A 23,941-nucleotide genomic window follows, 5' to 3' on the forward strand; every position below is an offset into this window, starting at 1 on the left:
TAAGGTTTAAGTAAGCAGAGACAGTCCTAAGGTAAAACTTTCAGATTATATTGAGGGTCTCAGTATAAACATTTGTCTCTTTCTAAACTATTTTTAATGCATAAGCAAACTGATTTTTTTTCTAGTGTCACACTTTGATCTCAAAAATCAGTAAAGTAATAAAACTAAAACTGAAGCTGATGGTAACCTTATAATGCATATTCACAACTTTTTCATTTAGATTCTTAACTGTAATTTTTATGGATAAAGACTGCAGAGTTAAGAATGGCACCTTGTATTTAATTTAAAAGAATTTCTAACTTTTTAGTTAGAAGTGAAGTTTATATTACAGCTGCATTCAGAAAACAATTATTCCCATTTTCAGATTCATATAATTTCTCAGGACCAAACTTTAACTCTTCAGCTCTTTTATTCCAAATTTGAAAAGTGCTAATTGAAGGATACCTTACCAATCCTTCATATTCCAATTGAAATGACTTTTTTTTTTTAAAAAAATGTGCCCCGCTGTTTACTTCCCAACGTAGTCCAGTTTGCTTATCATAAATACTGGAAGACACAAATGTCAGTGCATACATATTGTTCAATTATATTGCTTTAAGTTGGCTACAAGAAAATGCAGAAAAGACTTGGGATATTCCTCAGCCAACTTTTATTTTGTGCCACTATGCTGTGTAATATGAGGCTAGGAACTAAGTTGTAAAAATTTGTCAGTTTGTCTGAGATTACTAGAAAGAACAATATTATTGGTTGGTGTATACATCTGAAAGGCAGTTATTAAAGCAATTGAAATAAATAGATATACTCCTTACTACTGCAAAAAATGTACAAATTGTGTTATTGTGTATTGTTTACTTGTGGCAGAAATCCCATTTTAGCCAAATAAAGAGAATATGGGGGGGGGGCCTCACTCCCTATTTTAGCAGCCAGATATTAGAATTCTGTTGTTATTATCAGCCTGTCTCAGTTTTAATAAAATAGAAAGCATTTAAGACTATTTAACGTTCACTAATCACATATAGATTGACTGCAATTGCTTGGTATTACATACCTACTTCCTACTTTTTATTGGTTTGTAACGCAGTAAATATGTGGAATTCTGTAACTGTAATGCTCCTTCACTGTTGAAATTTTTGCTTTGAATTACCTGGTAGCAAGGAATAACTACAAATGCCCATTTATTGGCAATTATAATTCCTGATAAGGGGACACTTGTTTTGTTGGGTGGCGTTAAGGGTCATCTGAGGGTAATGTACCATTTTAGTTGTATGTGCATGTGTTCTCTGCTGCAGGCTTGTCCATGCGATCGTGCCTAGAGCACTCTGGTTTCCAGGTGACAGACACGATTCACGGTATAGTATGAGATCTCTGAAGTTGGAGCATTCTCTGCTGGTTTCATTTCCTTTGGGCTCAGAGTATGAGGCTATGATGAAAAAGCTTTTTATAGATATTTTTGTAATATCTGCACAGTTAAATGGAAACTGTAAATGGATTGTACCATTCCGTCTTTCTGCTCCCTTAAAAGAATGGTAACTTTATCAGAAGTAAAAAGGATTAGGGATGTTCTTGGGGTTTAAAAAGACCAATATTACTAATAAGTCCCAACATCAGAAGTTCCTCATATGCAGTTTATATCAAGATCACAGAATAAGATACTAACTGTGAGATATAAAAATTCACTTTAGATATTCAATGCAACTCTACCCAAATCTTGTGGAGTTTCTCTGAGTGCTTTACAACAGATCTCCAAACTTGGCAACTTGAAGACTTGTGGAGTTAAACTCCCAGAATTCTTCAGCCAGCCATGCCCGCTAGGGAATTCTGGAAGTTAAAGTCCACAAGTCTTCAAGTTGCTAACATTAGAGAGCCCTGCTCTACAAGATAAATACGCTGACCAATAATTAAACCGGTATTTTAATGCCTCCCACCTGATTTTAAATGTTTTTAATAAAGAAGTGAGCAATTTCTCTGAATTATGTATGCTTATAATTTGAGATTGGTGTAGGTGCTCACAACAAAATGGCTACCATGAAGGATATGATGCCATATAAGTACTTATTTACCAGTAAGTGATAGCTACCAGACATGTCTCTACAGAGCTTTCTATCTCACTTTTTAAAGAGGCATATGGTTGAATTTCTGAGGAAGCCACTGGATTACAACTGTTTTTTCTATATTCATTTTCTAAGAAGAACTTGATTTTTTATAGTAATTAAACATTACAATTAAAAAGAAAAAACTACAAGGAAAGAAAAGAAAAAATGTGCAGAAAAGAAAAAATAGAAAAATAAGAATATACTTAAAAAAGAAAAATATATAAAGAAATGACTTTACCCTTCTCTTCTCTTAAAATACAATAAATAATTTCTTCTTCCAGTATCTCATCTCTTATCTATAAATAAATCCTTAAAACTTCATTATTCTGTCCTGGTCAGTAAGAATCCGTTAAGTGTTACCAGAGATGACAACATACCTAATTTAAGCGTGATCAAATAAACTAACTTTATATTCCTTCCTTTTATTTTTAACAATCTTGATCTTTAATACGTTCAAAAGATATCATAAAACTTGATTTGTTTCATTTTTTCCCTTTCTTTTCATAAAATACTTCAAAGTTTTAACACCAGTTCTTTTGTAAATCCAATGGGAAAGGTCCCAAATCCAAGTCACTTTTTTGGTTTGGTATTTGTATATTCCCTTTTAAATATTAAGACATCAGTGGCTTTCATTTGTATGTCAAATATAGCCTCTTCTTCCATATCATTCTTGCATTGTGTCATTTTTAAATGCACTTTCAGATCAATCTTAGTCTTGTCTAGTGAAACTTGTTCCTATTCCATAACATCTTTTGTCTATAATGACAAAGACTCTTAAAATTCATTTCTGTGTCCATTGTTCCCAAACATTCTTCAGTGCAGTTCAAGTATTTTGCTCCATTCTTCAATAGTAAATCAAATTTAAATGTTCTTCTCTTTTAATTGTAATCTTTAGTATCTTCTGTTCCCTTTAGTTTGCACCCATCAAATTCCAATCCTATCTTTTTTTATGAATTCAAAAGAATCGCATTTTCTCATGGAAAGGATTCTTATGAAGTAATTAATTTCAAAATTTTATTTCAAATCCATCTGGACCCTTAAGTCTGTAACTTTTCTGAAGTCAGAGTTCTAATCACCCATTTGCTGTTTATTCCAAAAGTTTTAAGTTCTTAAACTTATTTCGCTAATGATTGAAGGAAACTTACTGGATGCTACAAAACTTGTCAAACCAAAGGTTTCTAATACAAGTAATCATAGACTTACAATCACTCATTTAGTAACCATTCAGAGTCACAATGGCACTGAAATAGTGACTTATAACTGGTACTCACACTCATCACAGCATCCTCACAATCACATGATCAACATTCAGTTGCTTGGCATTTGGCATATTTACGAGGGTTATCACATTCCAGGGTCATGTGATCTCCATTTGCAGCCTTCCCAGCTAACTTCTAACAAGCGAAGTCAATGGAGGAAGCTGGATTTGCTTAATGACACGTGATTCACTTAACTGCAGTGATTTGCTTAACATCCGTGACAAAAAAAAGTCATAAAATCAGGCATGACTCACTTAACAACTGTTTCATTTACCAACAGAAATGTCATTTCCTATTTTGGTTGTAAGTCAAGGACTACCTTTAGCTGTATGGTAGTTAGCAAGCAATATATTCATTTTAGCAAGTTCACATGCAAATTGGTTGACTTCATGAAAATCTATTAAGCAGCTCATATTCCCAAGCAAAAAGTATTTATTCCTAAATACCCTGTTTTCCCCAAAATAAGACATCCCCTGATAATAAGCCCAATCGGGCTTTTGAGCGCATGGCAATAAGGCCAAGCGCTTATTTCAGGGTTCAAAAAAATATAAGACAGGGTCTTATTTTTGAGGAATCACGGTATATGGTTATACTACATAGGTAATTACACATCTCTGGCCTTTGCACTAGTACATCAGACCATTAGAAGCATCTTGTAACAGGTTTTTTTTTCATGAACTGTACAGTAATGCTTTTTAAAATTTTTGGAAGTTCAGAAAATAGGTTACTTTTATGCACACAATATGTAAACTGCAATGTGGCTTTCTGATTATTTTTGTTTCAGGAATTCCTGAAGCAAATCTTCAACAAATCAATTTTATATTAACCCAGGCCATCAATATAATATAGGCATATGACTGCTGTAACGTAAAGTGATGTAGGACTATTCTACTTAATGGTTTTTCATTTTCATATCTTTTCAAATATACTAAGAAGCAATTTTGAAATACCTTAATTCTATGTTACATTTTTAGAAGCAAGTCCCATTGATTTTAGAATGTCTGTATTAGGCATTCTTTGTAGTTCACAGTATACAAGACTATTGTGCAATTCTCTTTCAATGAAAACTTTTGGATATTATATTCCTCCCCCTTTTTTCTTTAAATTAAAACTCAAATACGAATAAATAAATAAATAAATCATGTCAGCTAGGTTCATTATGTGCTTATTTGAAAGTGGCAAATACAAAAATACTAGCCTGTTACCATATCCAGGTAGAGGTAATCTTTGACTTACAATCATTTGTTTAGAGACAAATGTTACAATCACACCAAAAAAGTGACTTACGACCCGTCCTCATATTTATGACTGTTGCAGCTTCCCCATGTTCCAAATTCAGGTGCTTAGCAACTGGAGCATATTTACAACGGTTGCAGCATCCCAGGGTTGTGTGATCTTCATTTTGCTACCTTCCCAGCTGGCTTCTGACAACCAATATCAATAGGGGACCATATTCAAATTATTCATTTAACAAATACAGTGATTTGCTTAAGGGTCATGGCAAAAGAGATTGTAAAATCGATCAAAACTCACTTAGCAATCACCTTACCTAGTAATGGAAAATCTGGTCCCAATTGTCAATGACTATCTGCAAGTTAAAATAAACACCTGTTAATTTTCTGAGGAAAGCCTCTCTAATCCAGTTTGCTTCTGATGGATTGTACTATCGAAAAGGAGCAATAAGCCAGAAATACCTTTGATTAATATATAACTTTGATTGTTATTCAACAAGTAGATAGTCAGTGATTGTCAGTTAGTGGCAGTGACATAATGTTTGCATAACATTTCTATTTAATATGCAGTTCTAAGCTTGCCTTTGTGAATATTCACAATAATCTCTGCTTTAATTAAATATAATTTTATAGAGAAATGTATGAGTATCTGCTAATATAGTGTTTTAATGGAAATACTTTATTGTAGACAAGTTTTCATATTGAAGCAATTGAGCAATTTTGTAGCACAACTCTTGAATTGGTTATTCATTTGTTACTTGGTAGAAGTATGATATAAAATAAAAACTATGCTCAGTTCCATTATCACCTTTTAATAATTTTGATGAAAGGCTTGTAGGAGCCTTTAAATGTAGTTTGATTTTAAACATATGTGTTATTAGAAGTACAACATTGGAAATTACAATAAAATGCCATATATGATATTTTCAATGGAACTGGGAAATGGAACAGGCCTGTGTGTTTCATAGCTTTGGAAGCCTTAATGGATTACAAAGCTTACATTTTTGCTGGAATTTAAAACTAGTTACAATGAAAGCATGTGCCATTGAAACAGACATTAATACAAAACCAAAAACGTTAGAACATGTTTAAACCTAGATGTTAAGAAACACCCTGCTGTCCGCCAGCTCTGAAATTCCTTGATCTTTACTTTGATTTGCTTAAATTGCCTTGAAACATGACTGGTGATCACATATAAAATGTATTAAAATATTGTTACTTTACAGTGTAAAAGACATCTGTCAACAAATGATTACTGGGATAAGTGAGTGCCTTCTTTACCTATACAACTAGATAATGCTTCCGCTAGATTTTGTATCTAGTAGTCGCTCCTGTAATAATTGGTTTATACTGTGATGTTAGCTTTATATATGTTAGTAAACCTAGTTAGTGCTGAACCCTCATTTATATTCCAAATCAGGATATTCTTGTGTACCTGGAATATTTGGTTGACAAGGAGATGACTACATATTGTATATAATGGTCTTGTCTGTCTGTCATCCTAGGCAGATTTACACAGTAGAGTTCAATGGCACATCCTTTTTGAATAATTTGAAGTGATACCTCATGTAAATGAGAGGAGTTCCATCAAATTCTCTGATACTTTGTAAGATAATTGTTGAATATACATTCTAAATATAGCTGGTCTTCCTGGCTCTCCTTATTATGGTGGCTGCAGATTGATTCATATTAGTTTTCAATGTCTCATTGGAAATGTTGGCTTTTCTCATTCATAGAGGTCCTGTAATAAAGGAGGATCTGGACAGGCTCAAAAAGAGAATGATTTACAAGTAAGTACTGTCTTTGCTGAATTTCCATATCTGATTAGTATAGTACATGCAGGGTAATTGCTATCTGCTGGTCTTTTTTCCTGTCTCCACAACTGTTCGAATATGCCTTCTCTGTTGGAGGTGGGAAGAGCTTTAAAAAGTACTTCTGTAAGAGTAACAAAGCTAAAGTAACTTCCTTTGGCATAGACTCATCTGTGGTATATTTCTCTTCAATAATTTGTCACAAAATCTGCTTTCAATTGATACAAAACTTAACCAAAAATTATTCCCTTAAACCAGAAGATGTGAGTCAATTTGAGACATCAAAGAAATGGTACTTCCGAAACCTCCACTCTTTATCTTTACTAGTAGCAACAGGAGCTAGGGCAGAAAAGATGTTTTGGAGAAAAAAACAAACTGTTGAGAAAGATTCTGACATGTGACAGGAGTAATAAATAAGGATGATATCCTAGAATTAAGATTGATAATATATTCATATCAGCTGGGGAGGATCAATGCCTCAAACCAGATGAAGCAAATAATGTACGTAGTATATACAGAATATATAAAATTGTATGTATTAGACTGGGATTTTAACTGCACACATTAAATGACTTTTATTTGGAGAAAAGTGTGGGGGAAGAGAACTGTAACCTTGAACTGTATTTCAAAAGTAACACCAGCCGGCTGTAGTCAATAAAAACCAGCTGTAGCAGTCATGGGGAAAACGACAGATGCTCATGTAAGCAAGTATATTGAGCCAAAATGCCTTCAGGCACTCTAAAGGCTTCCTTATCCAGCAGTATTAAGAAAACTTTGACTCGTGAAGCATTTAGTTGCAAAAACAAGAGATGTGACAGTTCCAATCTAGTACTGAGCTCCTGTTTGTATCCTATCAAGTATGAAAATAGAAGAGACGATCACCACCTCTTCAAGATAGTGTGTTCTCCAAATTCATGGGAAGCCTTAATTATGTAGACGTATACAAACTCGTGTGCTAAAAGGAAATATTTAATTTATTTGTACAATGTATACAATTGCCTATCTCACAATATGACTCTAAAAACAAAAGCATAATTTACAAAATGAACATTTCAAAATAATGATCCAAAATAGTCTTCATAACAATACATGCCTGAGGATTTAAAACTTGTTCTATTTTCAATCGATAAATGAGATAGATATACCTACAATATTGGTTTAACTCTTTGGCCCAAATATCTGAAGGATTATTCAGTTTTTGAATGTCTTATGTAAGGATTAGAGAGCTTGGAGATACCTTTGATCACCAGGATCAAAGGTATCCATAAGGCAAGTTCCATAAGGCAAGTGCTACATCAGCAAAACACACAATTTCCAAGTTTTCTGATTGAAGGGATCTGTTAGTTCTTGGTGGGCAAGCAGAAACAGCTGGAGATAGGCACATCCTGGTTGTGCTGTGTATCTTGTACGGCTTTATAAGTGACACCCAGCACCTTGAATGGTATGGGTCAGCTCACTGGGAGCTACTGTGAGAAGGACCTCCTGGTCAGTAGGGGAAATTTGTGTACAAGATGAATCTGTGTAAAAACCCCTTTAGCCACAATTGCCATTAGCAATTTGAGCAGGAGCTGTGAGTCCAGGAGGGCTCTCAAATTGCTCATCAGCTTTGCCTAGTGCTGCTGCATTCAGAGATAAGGATGGAAAGTCTCCAGAGCTGGGGGCAGCAGGTCTCAACATGCTCATCTATTCAGTTTTACTAGGGTTGAACTGAAGCATATTCTTCTTCATCTGGACCTCAACACTGGACATAACCTTAACAAAATTAGTTAATGGTAATTGGGACTCGAATATCTGTTGCCAAGAGATTATGGTCTTACAGCTTGATGTCACGTGACTCCTTCATTTAGTGATAGCAATCCTGGCAATTCCTGTTGCTACTGTTAACCAAATCCCACGGGTCCTTAGGTGAGGACCCACCCTGATCCAAGCCATGGGTTCTCCCAGCCCAAGCCTTATTAATTTAAGGGATTGCCTTCTCTTGAACTACCCCCACCTGCCTATCTCCTCAGTCCAGTAATGGCTTCTTGAAGACAGTGTGGATAACTGCCTCTTTTAAAGCAGATAACAACACAACCCAGCATTAGCCATTGAAGCCAACCATATGTCACCTTCCAGGAGGCCTTTACCAACCAGGAGGGGCATAGATATAAAACACAGATGGATGAACTTCTGTGGACCTGTCTAGTTAATTGGGACTAGTGTGTCTTCCTAGGGAGGGAGTTTTCATTAGATAAATCACATTTATCTTTAGTTGGCAGGTGTACATGTCAGAAGGTGAATCCTATGACAATTCTATTGAAAATTTAATATAAACATTGTAACTATTCACTCAACAGTAGTTAGCTGTATAAAACAATTTTTTTAGCCTGTATTAGCAAATCCGTTTATTTCGATGAAAGGATACATAGTTTTAAAGAATCAGAAAATTTTCTGTCATAGCAGTACTACTTTCATGTCTGTTTTGTCTGATTTTGTTCCATTTGAAATACTATTCTGTTTTCTTTCTTCAGTTACACAAAATTAGGGGTAGTAGTTTTGGCTTCTGGGATTCTTTTCGAAGTAATCTGCTTGTTTTCCTACATTGTCTGATGTGAATGAATTAGCCTGAAGAATACCTGCTTGTGCTCACTGGTATCCCCATTCCAAGATGTACAGCTAAGCATCAGCCTATAGCATTATCTGAATGGACATGTCTGAGCAGAACAACTCATAACTGTAAACAAACCTTCACAAAAGGTTTCATGTAGAAGTACCTTGAATGCATTGCGTTTGGACCGTATGATAAATTACTGTGTCTTTCTGGAGAAGAGCTAATAGGCACAACCCATGTTAAGGCTCCATATAAGCTTGTTTGGTTGAATACATCCAACAGTAGTGATGATTTCTAACAAGTGCTAACTAAAAAGGAAAGAATAACCTTGAAATCTCTGTTTGAATTAGGCCAATAACTTTAAAGTTAAAAATTAACACAGTTCATCCAGCAGTCCCTAAAAGGTGTGCTCTAATCTCTTTCAAATAACTCCCTGAGTAAATCATTAGTACTTTAGCCTTAGTTTTTTTTTAAATGTGTGATTAATCATTGTTAAGATAAAAACAAATTAATTGAAAGGAGAGTATGTTACTGAAATATTTCTATTTAAAATTAGATTTGAAAGCTAAAATCCGAACATTTTCACATGCCTCCTCAAATTAGCAAAACATAAAGAGTATATTTATTAAGGCTTCAGTTTTTAGCATTACTGGAAATACCAGCAAAAAAAGATACTATATTTATATGTATAATGAGCAATATTAAGTATGATTGTTTTAAGGTTTTTGTTATTCAAGAAGTTTAGTGTATGTGTTCCTAAGAATTCACATACAAGTTGTCCTTGACAGTTGTTAAGTGAGTTATGCCCTATTTTATGATCATTCTTGCCAAAGTTATTAAGTGAATCACTATAGTTGATAAGTTAGCAACATAGTTGTAATGCTAATTCAATACAATTCAAGACTGAATTGTTATCCTAATGCACATATTTATTCAATACCTAACACTGCTGGAAAGAAGAGAGTTTCTCACCAGAGTCCACATTGATCTTGCTTTCCTTCAGTGCCCTTGTTGCATTCCAGTGTCCAGGATGTTACATGACTAATTTTCAGAACTGAAGCCTTCCATATGTTTTGGATTATAACTGCAATCATTCCCATGCTAGTTAAGGTTAATAGAAATTGTAATCCAAAAATATAAAACTATCTAGTTAGCATAACTCTATGAGATAGGTGTATTGCTACCTCTTCTCTAAGGGAAGTGTCACCTTCCCTACTTGTCCTATTTTGAAGAGGATACTTTTTCTCATTTTCATTGCACTTCATTTATAAAAAGCCAGGTTGTAAATGAACAGCCAAAACCACTAATATGAAATTGGGTTAAGTACAATTAAATTATCCTTTCCTATATTTAGGATAATAAAACAACAAGAAATACTTCAATAATTGTAAAGGGGTCTATAAGTGTCTCTCTGAACATTTTGGAAGTTTACACTAGGCATAAATTACATTTATTTTGCAACATGATGATTCTGCAATTTAATTTGTATTTACTCTGCAGTATAAATGTTGAGGTTTTGATTTACGCTAATTATATTCGTACAGCTTTAGTTTTCTCCTCTTTTGCAGGGTGCAGAAGCTGTTGTTCTGGAAAGTGTTATGTTTGCCATTCTTGCAGAGAGAGCTCTTGGACCAAAACTCTATGGAATCTTCCCACAAGGCCGTCTGGAGGAATTCATTCCTGTATGTACCAGATATAAGCTGTGTGGTGGTAGTTGAAACTGAATTTGACAGTGTAGCACAAATAAAGACAAAAGTTATATATTTGCCAAGACTTAGTAATAGGTTTGTTTTATGTTAGATTAGGCAATATAAAGACAATGCAAACTTGATCTCTGGTTTTCTGTATTAATTTTTTGCCACTTTCAGTTAATGAAACACATGATCAGGCAGTGATGCCTAACCATTTCCGGACTGAGTGTTCAAAGCACCGAACCTCCAAAATGCAATATGTGCCCGGCCCTCCTGCACATGCACACACAGCCCCACGCGCCCCATCTCCTGTGCATGCGCAGCAGAGATCCGAAGACCAACTGGTCGGTGGGAAGCATGCATGCATGTGCAGCACAGCTGAACTGGGGCAATGGCTCTCGTGCCCACAGAGAGGGTGCTGAATGCTACCTCTGGCACACATGCCATAAGTTCGCCATCATGGTGATAGGGTATTCTGCCTTATAGTAGCAGAATAGAAAATGTCACTGTTAGAGTAAATTACGGCACTGAAAAATAAAAATACTTTAGGTCCTCATTTGAATTCCCTTATTTGTACATTTGTAATTCACCTGGTGGATTCTTTATTCCTAATGTTTTATGTCCTTTTTGCTGTATATATTTCAGAGCAGAAAGTTGGATACCGAGGAACTAAGTGTGCCAGATATATCAGCAGAAATAGCTGAAAAAATGGCTAAATTTCATGGGATGAAAATGCCATTTAATAAAGAACCTAAGTGGCTCTTTGGAACCATGGAGAAGTAAGCAATAGAAGTGTTGTCTTTTTATTTATTTTTTTTATTTATTTATTTCGATTTTTATACCGCCCTTCTCCCGAAGGACTTAGGGCGGTGTACATATTTTATTTTAATATGACCGTTAAGCATCTTAAAAGTAGAACTACTCTACATACAGAGTAATTAAGCTGGATCCAGGAAGGATATGCAGAATGGTTTTTCGTGGAACAGATGGTTTCAAGTGGTCCAGTGCCAGAACTGAAGCATGTCTTGTCTAGATCCAGACAAAACAGCACTGCTTTGTTTCAGTTATGGATCAAAACACAGTTGTTCCATGCAGAAAGGTTTGTAGGGAGTCTAAGGGTAGAAAAAAGCCAAGGACATCAGCAGTGGATGAGAGGAAGGGAAAAGGCAGGACTGCAAGATAATGCATGAAAACAAGCCTAGTGATGAAGAAGAAGGAAGGCTAGTAAGATATGCTACACTGGGATATGGTAGATCTGAGAGGATTGGGAGAACAGGACGCAACCCAGTGCGATATATCGCTGAGAGATGTCAAAAAGATGGGGATGGAAAATGGGCAAAATTGTGAAGAACAAAATTGTTTCTACTGGTTGATCAGAGCACTTTGTTAGAACATGTGGGACATGGTGCCTTTGCTTTGGGTTGAATGAAAATAGCATTTTTCATTTTGTGAGAAAGTTTATCTAATTTGAGGCACACAAATGTCTTAAAAATGTTTAATTACTGTATTTTTAGGAGTATAAGACTCCAGAGTATAAGATGCACCTACCTTTTTTGGGGAGGAAACCAAGAAGAAAAAATCTGCCTCTGCCTCCCAGCAATTTGCCTCATTGCAGCAAACAGGAAACAGCCTGCTTTAGTTTCATTTTCATTTTCAGCACAGCCTGATTAGCACAAGAAAAAAAAATCTGCCTCCCAGCAGTTTGCCTCCATGTAGCAAGCAGCAGGGGCCTGCATGGCAATAGACAATGGTCCTGAAACAGCTGAGGGTTGGGAGGCCGATCCAACTGACAATCAACTGCTTGTGCTAATCAGGCTGTGCTGAAACTGAAACGGGCTGATGGCTGCTTGCTGCAAGGAAGTAAATTGCTGGGAGGCAGGGGCCAAAGGGTGGGGGCCAGCAGATGGGCGGGGCTGCATTTGGTGTATAAGATACACCCAAATTTTCACCCTCTTGTGTGTGTGGGGGAGTGTATCTTATACTCCAAAAAATATGGTACATTTTTCTTTCAGAATATGATTGTGGGCAAAGGGTTATACATGTTTGCCTAGAATGCTAACTATATAATAAAATCTTCATACAGGTACTTGAACCAAGTCATGAGAATCAAGTTTACCAGAGAGTCACGTGTGAGAAAACTGAACAAGATTCTCAGCTACAACTTGCCCCAAGAAATGAAAAACTTAAGGTATCATTCTAATTCTTAATAGTTTGTTAGTTCATAATTTTGCTGTGTAATTGATTTAATTACTATGTTGTAACAGGTAAACCTTTTATGACTTACTTTTTAATGTCTCTATGTTTAGTACGTCTATATCTAGCTGTCTAAGAATATAGTTGCATTGTAGCTATTTGTACCAGTGTTTTCTCATTGTCTAGACACTGCATTCCACAATGGAATATTTTCTTTTCATTTGTTGTAGAGGCAGGGCTACAAGATTACGATAGTCTTTCCTGTGGGAGGAGATCATTCCAACACAAAATCTGGTCCTGCCTTGTTCTGAACTTTAAATGTGCTTGTTGATTCCTTTAGGGGCTTCTTTGATCTCAGCTAAACTCCTACTTTTCTTTTTATATTACTCCACCTCACACAAATGTGATTCTGAGGAAATAGACTATTGAATTCAAGAGTAGTATCTCCTTAATATTTTCCTTTTGTCATGTGGTTATCTGTTAAAGAGGCAGTTGGCTTCAGGTGATACTGGTGAGTGGGGCATGGACACCTGCTCCAAAGGACACCAATCGCCAGTATCCTAATTTTCTCAAGTGTGCTTCCTTTGATGTGTCTTTGGCTCATCATTCTAAAACTGGAGATGGGGCTATCTTCTCCCATGGAAAGCACCATCAGAATCTTCTAAGCCTACCTCTGGAGAGGGAGAAATCCTATACTGTAGAATGCCCTGTCTGAGCTGCAGAGAAAGGACTTCCACTGCAAATCCAGTGTACCGTTTCAGTGACATATCCCATTAATATGGAGAGAGCCAAGCAAGTTCCATGGCGGCCTATTAAAATAAATTGAAAGTAAATTCTTTCCTCTCCCCATTATACATTTGCAAGACATGAAATGTCAGCAAATGTTGTTCAACTGTGAACATAGCTCTTTCGACCTCATTCCCTAAATGGTGCATCTACAAATCATATTTCAACATACCTCTTTTGCTTGTTCTAATTAGAAGTCATTGTGCTAGTTATGCATAATGTAGCCATCAGACCATGAAGCACAAGGGGGAAGGTATGGCTTGCAGGGAGCAGATCTAGGGTCATGTTTACAGTTAAATTATGGCAAGTGGTGTCCTAAGATTCTCTCAGAATATTTGTTCAACTGTTGGTTTGAAGAAAGGGAGGGAATAATTGACTCTCCAAGACCTCCAAATGGCTCTCATTGCCTTAGAAGTATTGTGCCATCATGGGAAGAGGGAGAGTGAAGCCAGCAGGTTTTTAAGAATGCAGTACATAAAGCTGTTGTTTTGTACTTTGAGAAAACAAAGTAGGAAGGAAATATCTTCATTCAAAAACAGTTTTCTTGATTAGGGTTGTATAGGAGAAGACAGTTGGTAGAAACATATTCAGGTGATGAGATGTAGAAAGTACTGTTGTCTTCCTGTATTTATGTCCTTAAGTAAAAAAAAATGATTTGGATTTTTTCCCCTTAGATCTTTACTTGAAGCTACTCCATCTCCAGTTGTGTTTTGTCATAATGACTGCCAAGAAGGTACAATAACATTGTCTTTGCATGTTTTACAGTTGTGATTGTCTTAATAACTTAAGTTTATAGCAAAGCAAATGTTCATATCTAGACATCTGATTAAATTTAGGACATGTTCTATTTGGTGAACATGTTCTGTTTACCTCATGGAAGTGACTACAAAGAAATATTCTTGCAATGTTGTATAACAGGATTAGGAGAAGATTAAAATCTGGTTTATTTGTAGCCAGTTCCTAAAATAGAAATCCATTCTTAGGATGAAAATTTTAAAAGTTAAGGAACTATAGAAACGAGCTTTGGTGTGTGAAAATAACTTGGACTTCATTTTGATTAGAGTCATTAAGATTGCAGGAGTGTTTAGGCCTTACTCCAGCCATGCCCTAATGAATACATTATTTCTACCATCATTTAAATAATACACACTGTATTTACTAATGGCACTCTTATTCTTGAGATGGACTCCAGTTGAGTGCACCTGCCCAAGATATCTGCACAGGGCATGAGTCCTCTTTGCTTCAAAACAGATCTCTCAGATGCAGCCTGAGAGAGACAAAACTTTATCCTCACCCAAGGTGCAGCAGTTAAGGGTGGGCAGAGAAAATGGGGAAACTGTGGTTATCAAAAAACGGCAGTGAAGAATTAGAATTGCTTTTATTGTATCTTTCCTGCCATTTAGTGCTGTGTGGATTTTTATAGCCCATGTAAAGTAACCCTATCCAAAGTGGCTGCCTCCCCTGCCTTTATGTGTTTCCCACCATCTCCATGTACACATTCTATATACATACATTTTGCTAATGGAACATTTATAGCTTTAATGTTAAAGAATCAGGGTAGTTGAGCTGTCATGTAAGCTATGGAGCCGTTTCCAATATAATCGGAAATTCCCTCAGAAAGCTTGCATAAATCATTTTATACCTCTTGCTTCTCCATATCCCCAGGAAATATCTTGCTTCTTGATGGCAGAGAAGATTCTGAAAAACAAAAGCTGATGCTTATTGACTTTGAATACAGCAGTTACAATTATAGGTAAAAAAAAATCGGAGTAATAATTTATGCTAAAACTAGCTTAATAAAATTTACATATAAAATCTATTCCAAACGTTTGTAACCAGGGTGGGCTTCAAAATTTTAGCAAGGAGTTCTCTGCCCGGGTTGCTGGGTGGATGTGGCCATGGTGAGCATGGCCTAGTAGGCCTCCTGCACCACAGCGGGGGAGGTGGGGTTTGCCCTCCCCGGACTCCGGAGGCTTTCCTCCCTAGGCTCTGGAGCGGCCTTCCTGAACTTCCAGTAGGCCCGTTTTCCCCACTATTTGAACCTTCGCGCACGCCCTGCACTTACCTGCATCCAAAACGGGCCATGTGGGGACTCCTGGGAGAGGCGGGTGTGGGTAGGCAGGACCGGCCAGGAGTATGATTTGGGGGTTCTCCAAACCGCACAGAATCTTAGCTAAAGGTTCTCCCGAACCCCCAGCAGCCCACCCGTTTGTAACAAATTTTAAGGTAAAGCTACTTTATAAGATAAATAGCAAATAATAGCAAGTCTTTCTATTCATCTTTCTCAATAATTAGTTTGCTTAGTAGTGCCATTCCCACTTATTTCTAAAGTATCTTCTCAACTTTGTCAACAAATGTAAGAGGATCTCCTTGCCCCATCAAATAATTTGAGAGAGAAAGCTCATCTGATGAGATGTAGAAAGTACTGTTGTCTTCCTGTATTTATGTCCTTAAGTAAAAAAAAATGATTTGGATTTTTTTCCCTTAGATCTTTACTTGAAGCTACTCCATCTCCAGTTGTGTTTTGTCATAATGACTGCCAAGAAGGTACAATAACATTGTCTTTGCATGTTTTACAGTTGTGATTGTCTTAATAACTTAAGTTTATAGCAAAGCAAATGTTCATATCTAGACATCTGATTAAATTTAGGACATGTTCTATTTGGTGAACATGTTCTGTTTACCTCATGGAAGTGACTACAAAGAAATATTCTTGCAATGTTGTATAACAGGATTAGGAGAAGATTAAAATCTGGTTTATTTGTAGTCAGTTCCTAAAATAGAAATCCATTCTTAGGATGAAAATTTTAAAAGTTAAGGAACTATAGAAACGAGCTTTGGTGTGTGAAAATAACTTGGACTTCATTTTGATTAGAGTCATTAAGATTGCAGGAGTGTTTAGGCCTTACTCCAGCCATGCCCTAATGAATACATTATTTCTACCATCATTTAAATAATACACACTGTATTTACTAATGGCACTCTTATTCTTGAGATGGACTCCAGTTGAGTGCACCTGCCCAAGATATCTGCACAGGGCATGAGTCCTCTTTGCTTCAAAACAGATCTCTCAGATGCAGCCTGAGAGAGACAAAACTTTATCCTCACCCAAGGTGCAGCAGTTAAGGGTGGGCAGAGAAAATGGGGAAACTGTGGTTATCAAAAAACGGCAGTGAAGAATTAGAATTGCTTTTATTGTATCTTTCCTGCCATTTAGTGCTGTGTGGATTTTTATAGCCCATGTAAAGTAACCCTATCCAAAGTGGCTGCCTCCCCTGCCTTTATGTGTTTCCCACCATCTCCATGTACACATTCTATATACATACATTTTGCTAATGGAACATTTGTAGCTTTAATGTTAAAGAATCAGGGTAGTTGAGCTGTCATGTAAGCTATGGAGCCGTTTCCAATATAATCGGAAATTCCCTCAGAAAGCTTGCATAAATCATTTTATACCTCTTGCTTCTCCATATCCCCAGGAAATATCTTGCTTCTTGATGGCAGAGAAGATTCTGAAAAACAAAAGCTGATGCTTATTGACTTTGAATACAGCAGTTACAATTATAGGTAAAAAAAAATCGGAGTAATAATTTATGCTAAAACTAGCTTAATAAAATTTACATATAAAATCTATTCCAAACGTTTGTAACCAGGGTGGGCTTCAAAATTTTAGCAAGGAGTTCTCTGCCCGGTTGCTGGGTGGATGTGGCCATGGTGAGCATGGCCTAGTAGGCCTCCTGCACCACAGCGGGGGAGGTGGGGTTTGCCCTCCCCGGACTCCGGAGGCTTTCCTCCCTAGGCTCTGGAGCGGCCTTCCTGAACTTCCAGTAGGCCCGGTTTCCCCACTACTTGAACCTTCGCGCACGCCCTGCACTTACCTGCATCCAAAACGGGCCATGTGGGGACTCCTGGGAGGGGCGGGTGTGGGTAGGCAGGACCGGCCAGGAGTATGATTTGGGGGTTCTCCAAACCGCACAGAATCTTAGCTAAAGGTTCTCCCGAACCCCCAGCAGCCCACCCGTTTGTAACAAATTTTAAGGTAAAGCTACTTTATAAGATAAATAGCAAATAATAGCAAGTCTTTCTATTCATCTTTCTCAATAATTAGTTTGCTTAGTAGTGCCATTCCCACTTATTTCTAAAGTATCTTCTCAACTTTGTCAACAAATGTAAGAGGATCTCCTTGCCCCATCAAATAATTTGAGAGAGAAAGCTCATCTGATCACAGTAATTCACATTGTTTTGTAATGTCACAAACAGATGGATGCTATATGTAGGCCATCCATCTACCACCAATTAAAAACCTAACAAGATAGAACTTAAGTTTCATCCAACGCAGCTCTTTATATAATTCCCAGATTCTTAAGAATATAAATTTTGGAGCTGAATGTATTTCTTACATATCGATAATGTTTTCTTTCTAGAGGGTTTGATATTGCTAATCATTTCTGTGAATGGATGTACGACTATGTGCATGAAAAATATCCATTCTTCAAAGCGAACTTCATGAACTATCCCACAAAGAAGCAACAGGTAAGCAGTAAAAATAACTGTTTTAAGTTATAATATCTTTTACTTTCAAATTGAACTTCATTTCTAAATCGTACGTACTCAGCTTTAATCTGCATTCTCAGGTTAAATCTTGACAAATTGAATTTCTTAATCACATAGCAATGAGAACTATTGTCGTCCACAAATCAAATTACTGAACTAAAATTCTCAGAATCCTTCACCATTGGTTATACTGGCTATAGAATGATAGCTCAAGTATCATCTAGAAGATTACAGATCCCCAATTCTGTGGTAACTGTCTATAATGGGTGACTTCCGTATTTTCATCCTATGACCCTAGTAGTAGGAAAATTAGTTTTCTTAATAATAAAGTATACCTAGAACACATTTTCATAATTTCATTTAATTCATCCATTTAGTGAGAGATACTAGGTGTTAAAGTTCAGTAATATATTGGAGGGAGGCACGGTTTTCCCATCACTAATAATTGTTAAGCAAATGTTGAATGAATTGGAATACAAATTATTAGATCTAGAATGAAAATGAATACTGTTGCTCTTTTTTTAAGTGCTTTGATTTGAACTGAAGTTCTAATTATGTTAACTTGGTATTAAGCAAATCCATTGCTATTCTGACAACTCTTTTCTGCTTTTAGCTCCATTTCATAACCAGTTATCTAGCTGCATCTCAAAGTGGATTTGAAAATCTGAGCCATGAAGATAAGTCCAAAATAGAAGAAGAAATGTTGGTTGAAATAAACAGGTAGCCTCTCTCTTCATTCAAAATTATATGCAATCCTGTTCAGAAAAAAATGGTTTTCAGTTAATATATGTAGATTATATATGACATTCTTCAGTGTTTACTTTGGTATCTAATCTGAATTAGTACTTACAGATATGGTTGCTGATTATTTAGGTTGTAATTATTTTTCTAAGCTGGATGATTTCATTTACTACCTGCTCTGAGAAAAAAATTGGTTTGATCAGTAAGCTTGCAAATAAGCAAGTAGGATCATAGAAACAAGACAGAAAAAGCTTTCACAATTGAAGACACATTTAATACTTGCTAGTTGAGGATATGTGATCTGGTTCCTTGGATATCTCCTTGATGTTAATCAAGGTGCCTCCACTACTTATTTTACTCTGATTAAAAACTAAATGGAAAGTGAATGAGCTAAAAATCAAAATTCCATCCTGCAGTATTATTTTTATTTCCAAGAGTACCTTTGTTGCCTACCTAGGCTTGATAGCCTTTTTTAGAAATTTTTAAAAAAAAACAACGCATGGAACATCAGTTGAATGCTTTATTTGAAACTCTGCATACTTACTTTTTTTTTTAAATTTGAATTTATATCTGGCCCTTCTCCGAAGACTCAGGGCGGCTTACACAGTGTTAAGCAATAGTCTTCATCCATTTGTATATTATATACAAAGTCAACTTTTATTGCCCCCAACAATCTGGGTCCTCAAAGGTGAGGACCAGTCACCAGACTTTGAGCCAGTCACCTTCTCTCTTAGCCCAAATCACCTGACAGGGTGGTGATTGTGGGAAAAATAGGAGTAGGAAGTTGTGTTTGAAATATTTGCCACCTTGAGTTATTTATAAAATGATAAAAGTGGAAATAAATAAATAAATAACCCCCCAAAGAAACAGAAGGTTTTTAACTGGGGTATTTGGAAGGATATAAAAGGGGGAAAACAGAATTGTCTCTGCTTTGTTATCTTATACTTGATTATTTTAATGTTTCTTAATATTTTTATGTTTTAAGCCACCCAGAGTCATTTGACATGAGATAGGCAGCAAATACATTTCATGAATGAATAAATAGGAAGACACAATCTCTCAGATAAATTATATGGGTGCTTGTGGCTGATAACACCCACTCTTATAAATTTCACTATGTAAATTTAGAGACCTCATTAAATAGCCTTTCAAATTATTAAGAGTCCAGGATACCTGAGAATTATCTTCTCTGTAAAGCTGTTCATGCCCAGAGATCTATTGGAAGGAAACCACCTTCTTTCGCTTTGCAGAACATGAGCAGCCTGTTTCTATTATACATTTTAGGTTAGAGAAGAGAACACATAGTCCTCCCTGTATGGGGGCTTCCACCATCCCACATCATGTATCATCCCACACCAGGAGAGGTAATGAGTTCAATTGGAGGACTTGTATTGTCCATCTCCCTTTTATATTCTAGTCAAGATAAGCAAGGATGGTTTTGTGTTTGGTATCAAAACATACTGTGACAGTATTTAATTATGTTTTTCTTTGACAGGTTTGCTCTTGCATCTCATATCTTCTGGGGTCTATGGTCCATTATACAGGCAAAGATATCATCTATTGAGTTTGGATACATGGTATGCCTTTTAAAAAGTCTCACATTTTTAAGCATCTGTGTCCTTCACAGCCAAGTACTTATGCCTGTGTAAGAAAGAGTTGAGAAATTGGAGCTTTGTAGGTTTTGCAGCACTTCTAAGGCCCTTCAGCATGACCAATGATGAGGAATGCTAGGAATTAGTTTTGTAACATCTGAAGAGTCCAGGCTCCCTACTTGTCTCAGACTGATCTAAATCGCCTCCAAAGCCCTATGTTGTCAGCATTTAATTTAACTGAAAAACAGTTATTAACAATTGTGAGTAAGCGTTTGTCTCATCAAACATTTAATGAACAGTCACCTTGTCATTAAAAAACCATGGTGCTTGCTATCACCAGCAACTTGGCTTTGACTGCTTTAATGAAACTATATTAAATGTCAGTTAACGGTATCATTTTGATTGTTCTTAGCTTGTCCTTTTAACTTATTTTCAAAAACTAGTTTATACTTACACTGGGCACATAAATTCAATTTTAAATGCAGGTTGCAGCAAGGATAATTAAATAAGAATTGATAGCTGGAAAAGTATTGCATTCCCATCCTAAGTGATGCTAAGTGATTTCTTAGCATCACTTAGAATGCTCACACTTATTTGTAAAAGAGAACCAAGTGCTGTCATACAAATAGATTTGCATGAAATTCTAGTATAATGCTTGTTTCCTGAAATTGGGACACATTGTAGGAGCTTCAGTCTTTTCAACTGTAGTGTTTTCCCCCCACTTAGGACTATGCACTCTCCAGATTTGATGCCTACTTTGAGCAGAAGAGGAAACTCAAAGTGTGAAAGTTGAAGATTGGACAATCAGTACTGTACTGTATAAGGAAGGCAGCTGGGCAGAAATTCCACTGTGCTTAGGCTACTGTAGTTGTAATGAAGGTTTTGCAAATTCCAACTACTCGGATGCAATGCTGAAGACTGCACAAAATGGCTGTTTACTTTTTTACAGTTTCATAAGTCTCTGGAATGCAAATTGATAGCTGATGGATAATATAACAGTGCAATATCAAATGTTTTAAATCTAGAAGGTATTATGAGGGAAACCTTGAGTGTTAATGTGAACCATCCCTTATTTCAAAAGCAAGAAGTGTTAACTGTGGGTATCTATTTTTTTAACTAACATATTTTATTGACAATGCATTATATAAGCTACCAGTTAAGGGGGAAGTTCCAATTCTCTCTCTCTTTCCCTTTTTGTTAAGGGGAAATGATTACACTGTGAATCTTTGCTAAAACCTGTTTGAGCAAAGATCATTGTTATGTGACAGATGTATGTCAATCAGTTCAGAAAAAGACTGGTAAACTAACACTAATCCATACTGGGCTGAAAGAACTTAAAAGAGCTTCTACAACCCGGCTTCTCTTTTCATGCAATAGCTTTCATTTTCTGGTATGTTGGTAGAACAAGGCAAAACAGATACGTCTCAAACTGGAGCATGCAAGTCTTGCTGTTTCCTGTTAGCTTATTTCACAGTTTCAATCCGGGATATGCTAAACATTCAGTAACAGTCATGTTGCATTGCATTGTTCTTCTCTAAGAAGTTCCCCAGGCTGATAGAAATGGGATGAGTGCCTTGAATTCCTCTAGCAGCTGCTTCTTGCTAAAAGGAGAAAAGTAGGGGCAAACGAAAAACAGGGAGGAGCTGAGGAAAGCTTGGGCAGTAGTGGCAGGCTGGTGCCTTGTTGGGGGCACACTGCTCCTTGTTTAAAACCCTGCCACCTTTCCAACGGTTAAGTGGATGTTTCTTGTGCAAAGAATACATTGAACTATGTATGTGAAAACTCCAATAAGTATAAGTTTTGTGAGGGTATCTAGAAAATGTATCTCCTAACTATTATTTGGTGTGCTTTCTGCTTAACTTGTATTGGGCAAATAAACTTTTTAAAGTCGTCTTCTTGTAATATTTGATAATTACTTTGTCCACATTAAGTCTTGAATTCTATTTCCCCTGTAGCAATGTGCTTGACTTGTACTTGTACTTCGGTGGCATAGAAAGAATGCCAGTATGTATGCAATGTTAACACACAAATGCCAGGAACATATTTGCAGTTCATTACAGATAACCACAGTGTCAGGGTTCCAAGTAACGGCCCCAATGAAAGATCCCCCCCTCCCAGTTTCCCACAGTAGTAAATGGCAGGCCTGAAGATCCAATGAAAAAGTTGGCTTCTAGGCCTGACACACAGCTTATCTGTCACCTTGTGCTAAGCAGCTTTGTTTAGTATGGCTTTACATAGTATGGGTTGATAGTAATATGTAAATCCAACATTGTGGTTTATAAAATAGAATGGATAGCTTACTGACCTTGTTTAGTAAACTAGGATTAATTATTGTTTACAACTCTAAGCAAACTTCTATGGTTGCTATCTTTCTTCTCCCCCTTCTCTAGGAGTAATAATAGGGGGAGGGGTGGTTGCCTTTCAATGCAATAAGGCTGTATAATTTGTCATGGATAGAGGTATTTCTTGATAGTAAAAAGCAAAATGGATCATCATTCAGTTCTTACCAAGACTCATGGAATCAGTGAAATATTATGGGAGATAAATTAAAACAATTGTGGATGAATGGTTTAACTTGAAATTAAATCCAGAAAGATGCTGCATTTTGAAAAGCTGGGATACTGTATAGCTGGAAGATGGTCAGCTGCTACCTTTTTACGCTTGACAGGATTCCCAGCTTCTGCAGTTTTGCATAATTATGGTCCTTTTCTGAATTAAAAATTGGTCCTTTTTTGAATTAAATATTCAAAGAACAGGACTTGACAATAAGGCTTGTATTATACAGCAGCATGAACATTGCTGCAGTAGAAACTCCCTGAGCCATTTCCTCTGCCATCCATAAACATTCTTGTACTGAAAACCAAAAGTGCCCTCCACAACTTCTTCCAGAGCCACCATCAAAATTGCAGGGCACAAAGGTGGAGGGAGGCAGGGAGGGCCCAGGGATTCCACTCTTCAAAATGACCATCAACTCCCCTGCTGATAACTTCTCCTTTGCAGAAAGCTACAGGTTTAATGGAGGGGGTGGGAATCAGTAAGAGTTTCAAGAGATAAGAGTGAATAATACTGGTCAGCAGTGGGCCAGGATTTGAGGACTGGGAGATTTTTCTTTGAACTTACATGTTTTAGGCTTACTCTCAATTGTTTGTTTTGTACCTCAAAATGGTCAGAAGCTGAATTCTAACAATGCAGTTTGAGGAGGCTCTGGAAATCACAAAAAAACTGCTCTTTTCTATTTATTCTTGAATTTTACCATTCCTTCATTGACAGCCATTTTGGACTGAATCATTTCAAACTACAAATGCTGCCATTTTAATCCTTACAGTTTGTGAGATTAAAAAAAAACCACACCAATCTCATAGAAAGTACAATGGAGACCATGAACAATTAAAAAGCAGA

At 36.5% G+C, this 23,941-nt stretch overlaps 1 protein-coding gene across 1 annotated transcript in view; it reads left to right on the forward strand.

The window, feature by feature from the left end:
- Positions 1 to 22,433, forward strand: part of CHKA (choline kinase alpha) — a 34,986-nt gene extending 12,553 nt beyond the window's left edge. The window contains exons 3-12 of the mRNA XM_058156662.1: positions 6,321 to 6,374; positions 10,554 to 10,667; positions 11,322 to 11,455; positions 12,760 to 12,864; positions 14,330 to 14,388; positions 15,321 to 15,408; positions 18,080 to 18,188; positions 18,823 to 18,929; positions 20,446 to 20,527; positions 21,269 to 22,433. Coding sequence (XP_058012645.1) covers positions 6,321 to 6,374; positions 10,554 to 10,667; positions 11,322 to 11,455; positions 12,760 to 12,864; positions 14,330 to 14,388; positions 15,321 to 15,408; positions 18,080 to 18,188; positions 18,823 to 18,929; positions 20,446 to 20,527; positions 21,269 to 21,328 — 912 coding nt within the window. The 3' untranslated portion in view covers positions 21,329 to 22,433. The remainder of the gene's footprint in view (positions 1 to 6,320; positions 6,375 to 10,553; positions 10,668 to 11,321; positions 11,456 to 12,759; positions 12,865 to 14,329; positions 14,389 to 15,320; positions 15,409 to 18,079; positions 18,189 to 18,822; positions 18,930 to 20,445; positions 20,528 to 21,268) is intronic.
- Positions 22,434 to 23,941: the final 1,508 nt, after the last annotated feature.

Source organism: Ahaetulla prasina, chromosome 1 (genome assembly GCF_028640845.1).
Source record: "Ahaetulla prasina isolate Xishuangbanna chromosome 1, ASM2864084v1, whole genome shotgun sequence".
NCBI classification, from domain to species: domain Eukaryota; kingdom Metazoa; phylum Chordata; class Lepidosauria; order Squamata; family Colubridae; genus Ahaetulla; species Ahaetulla prasina.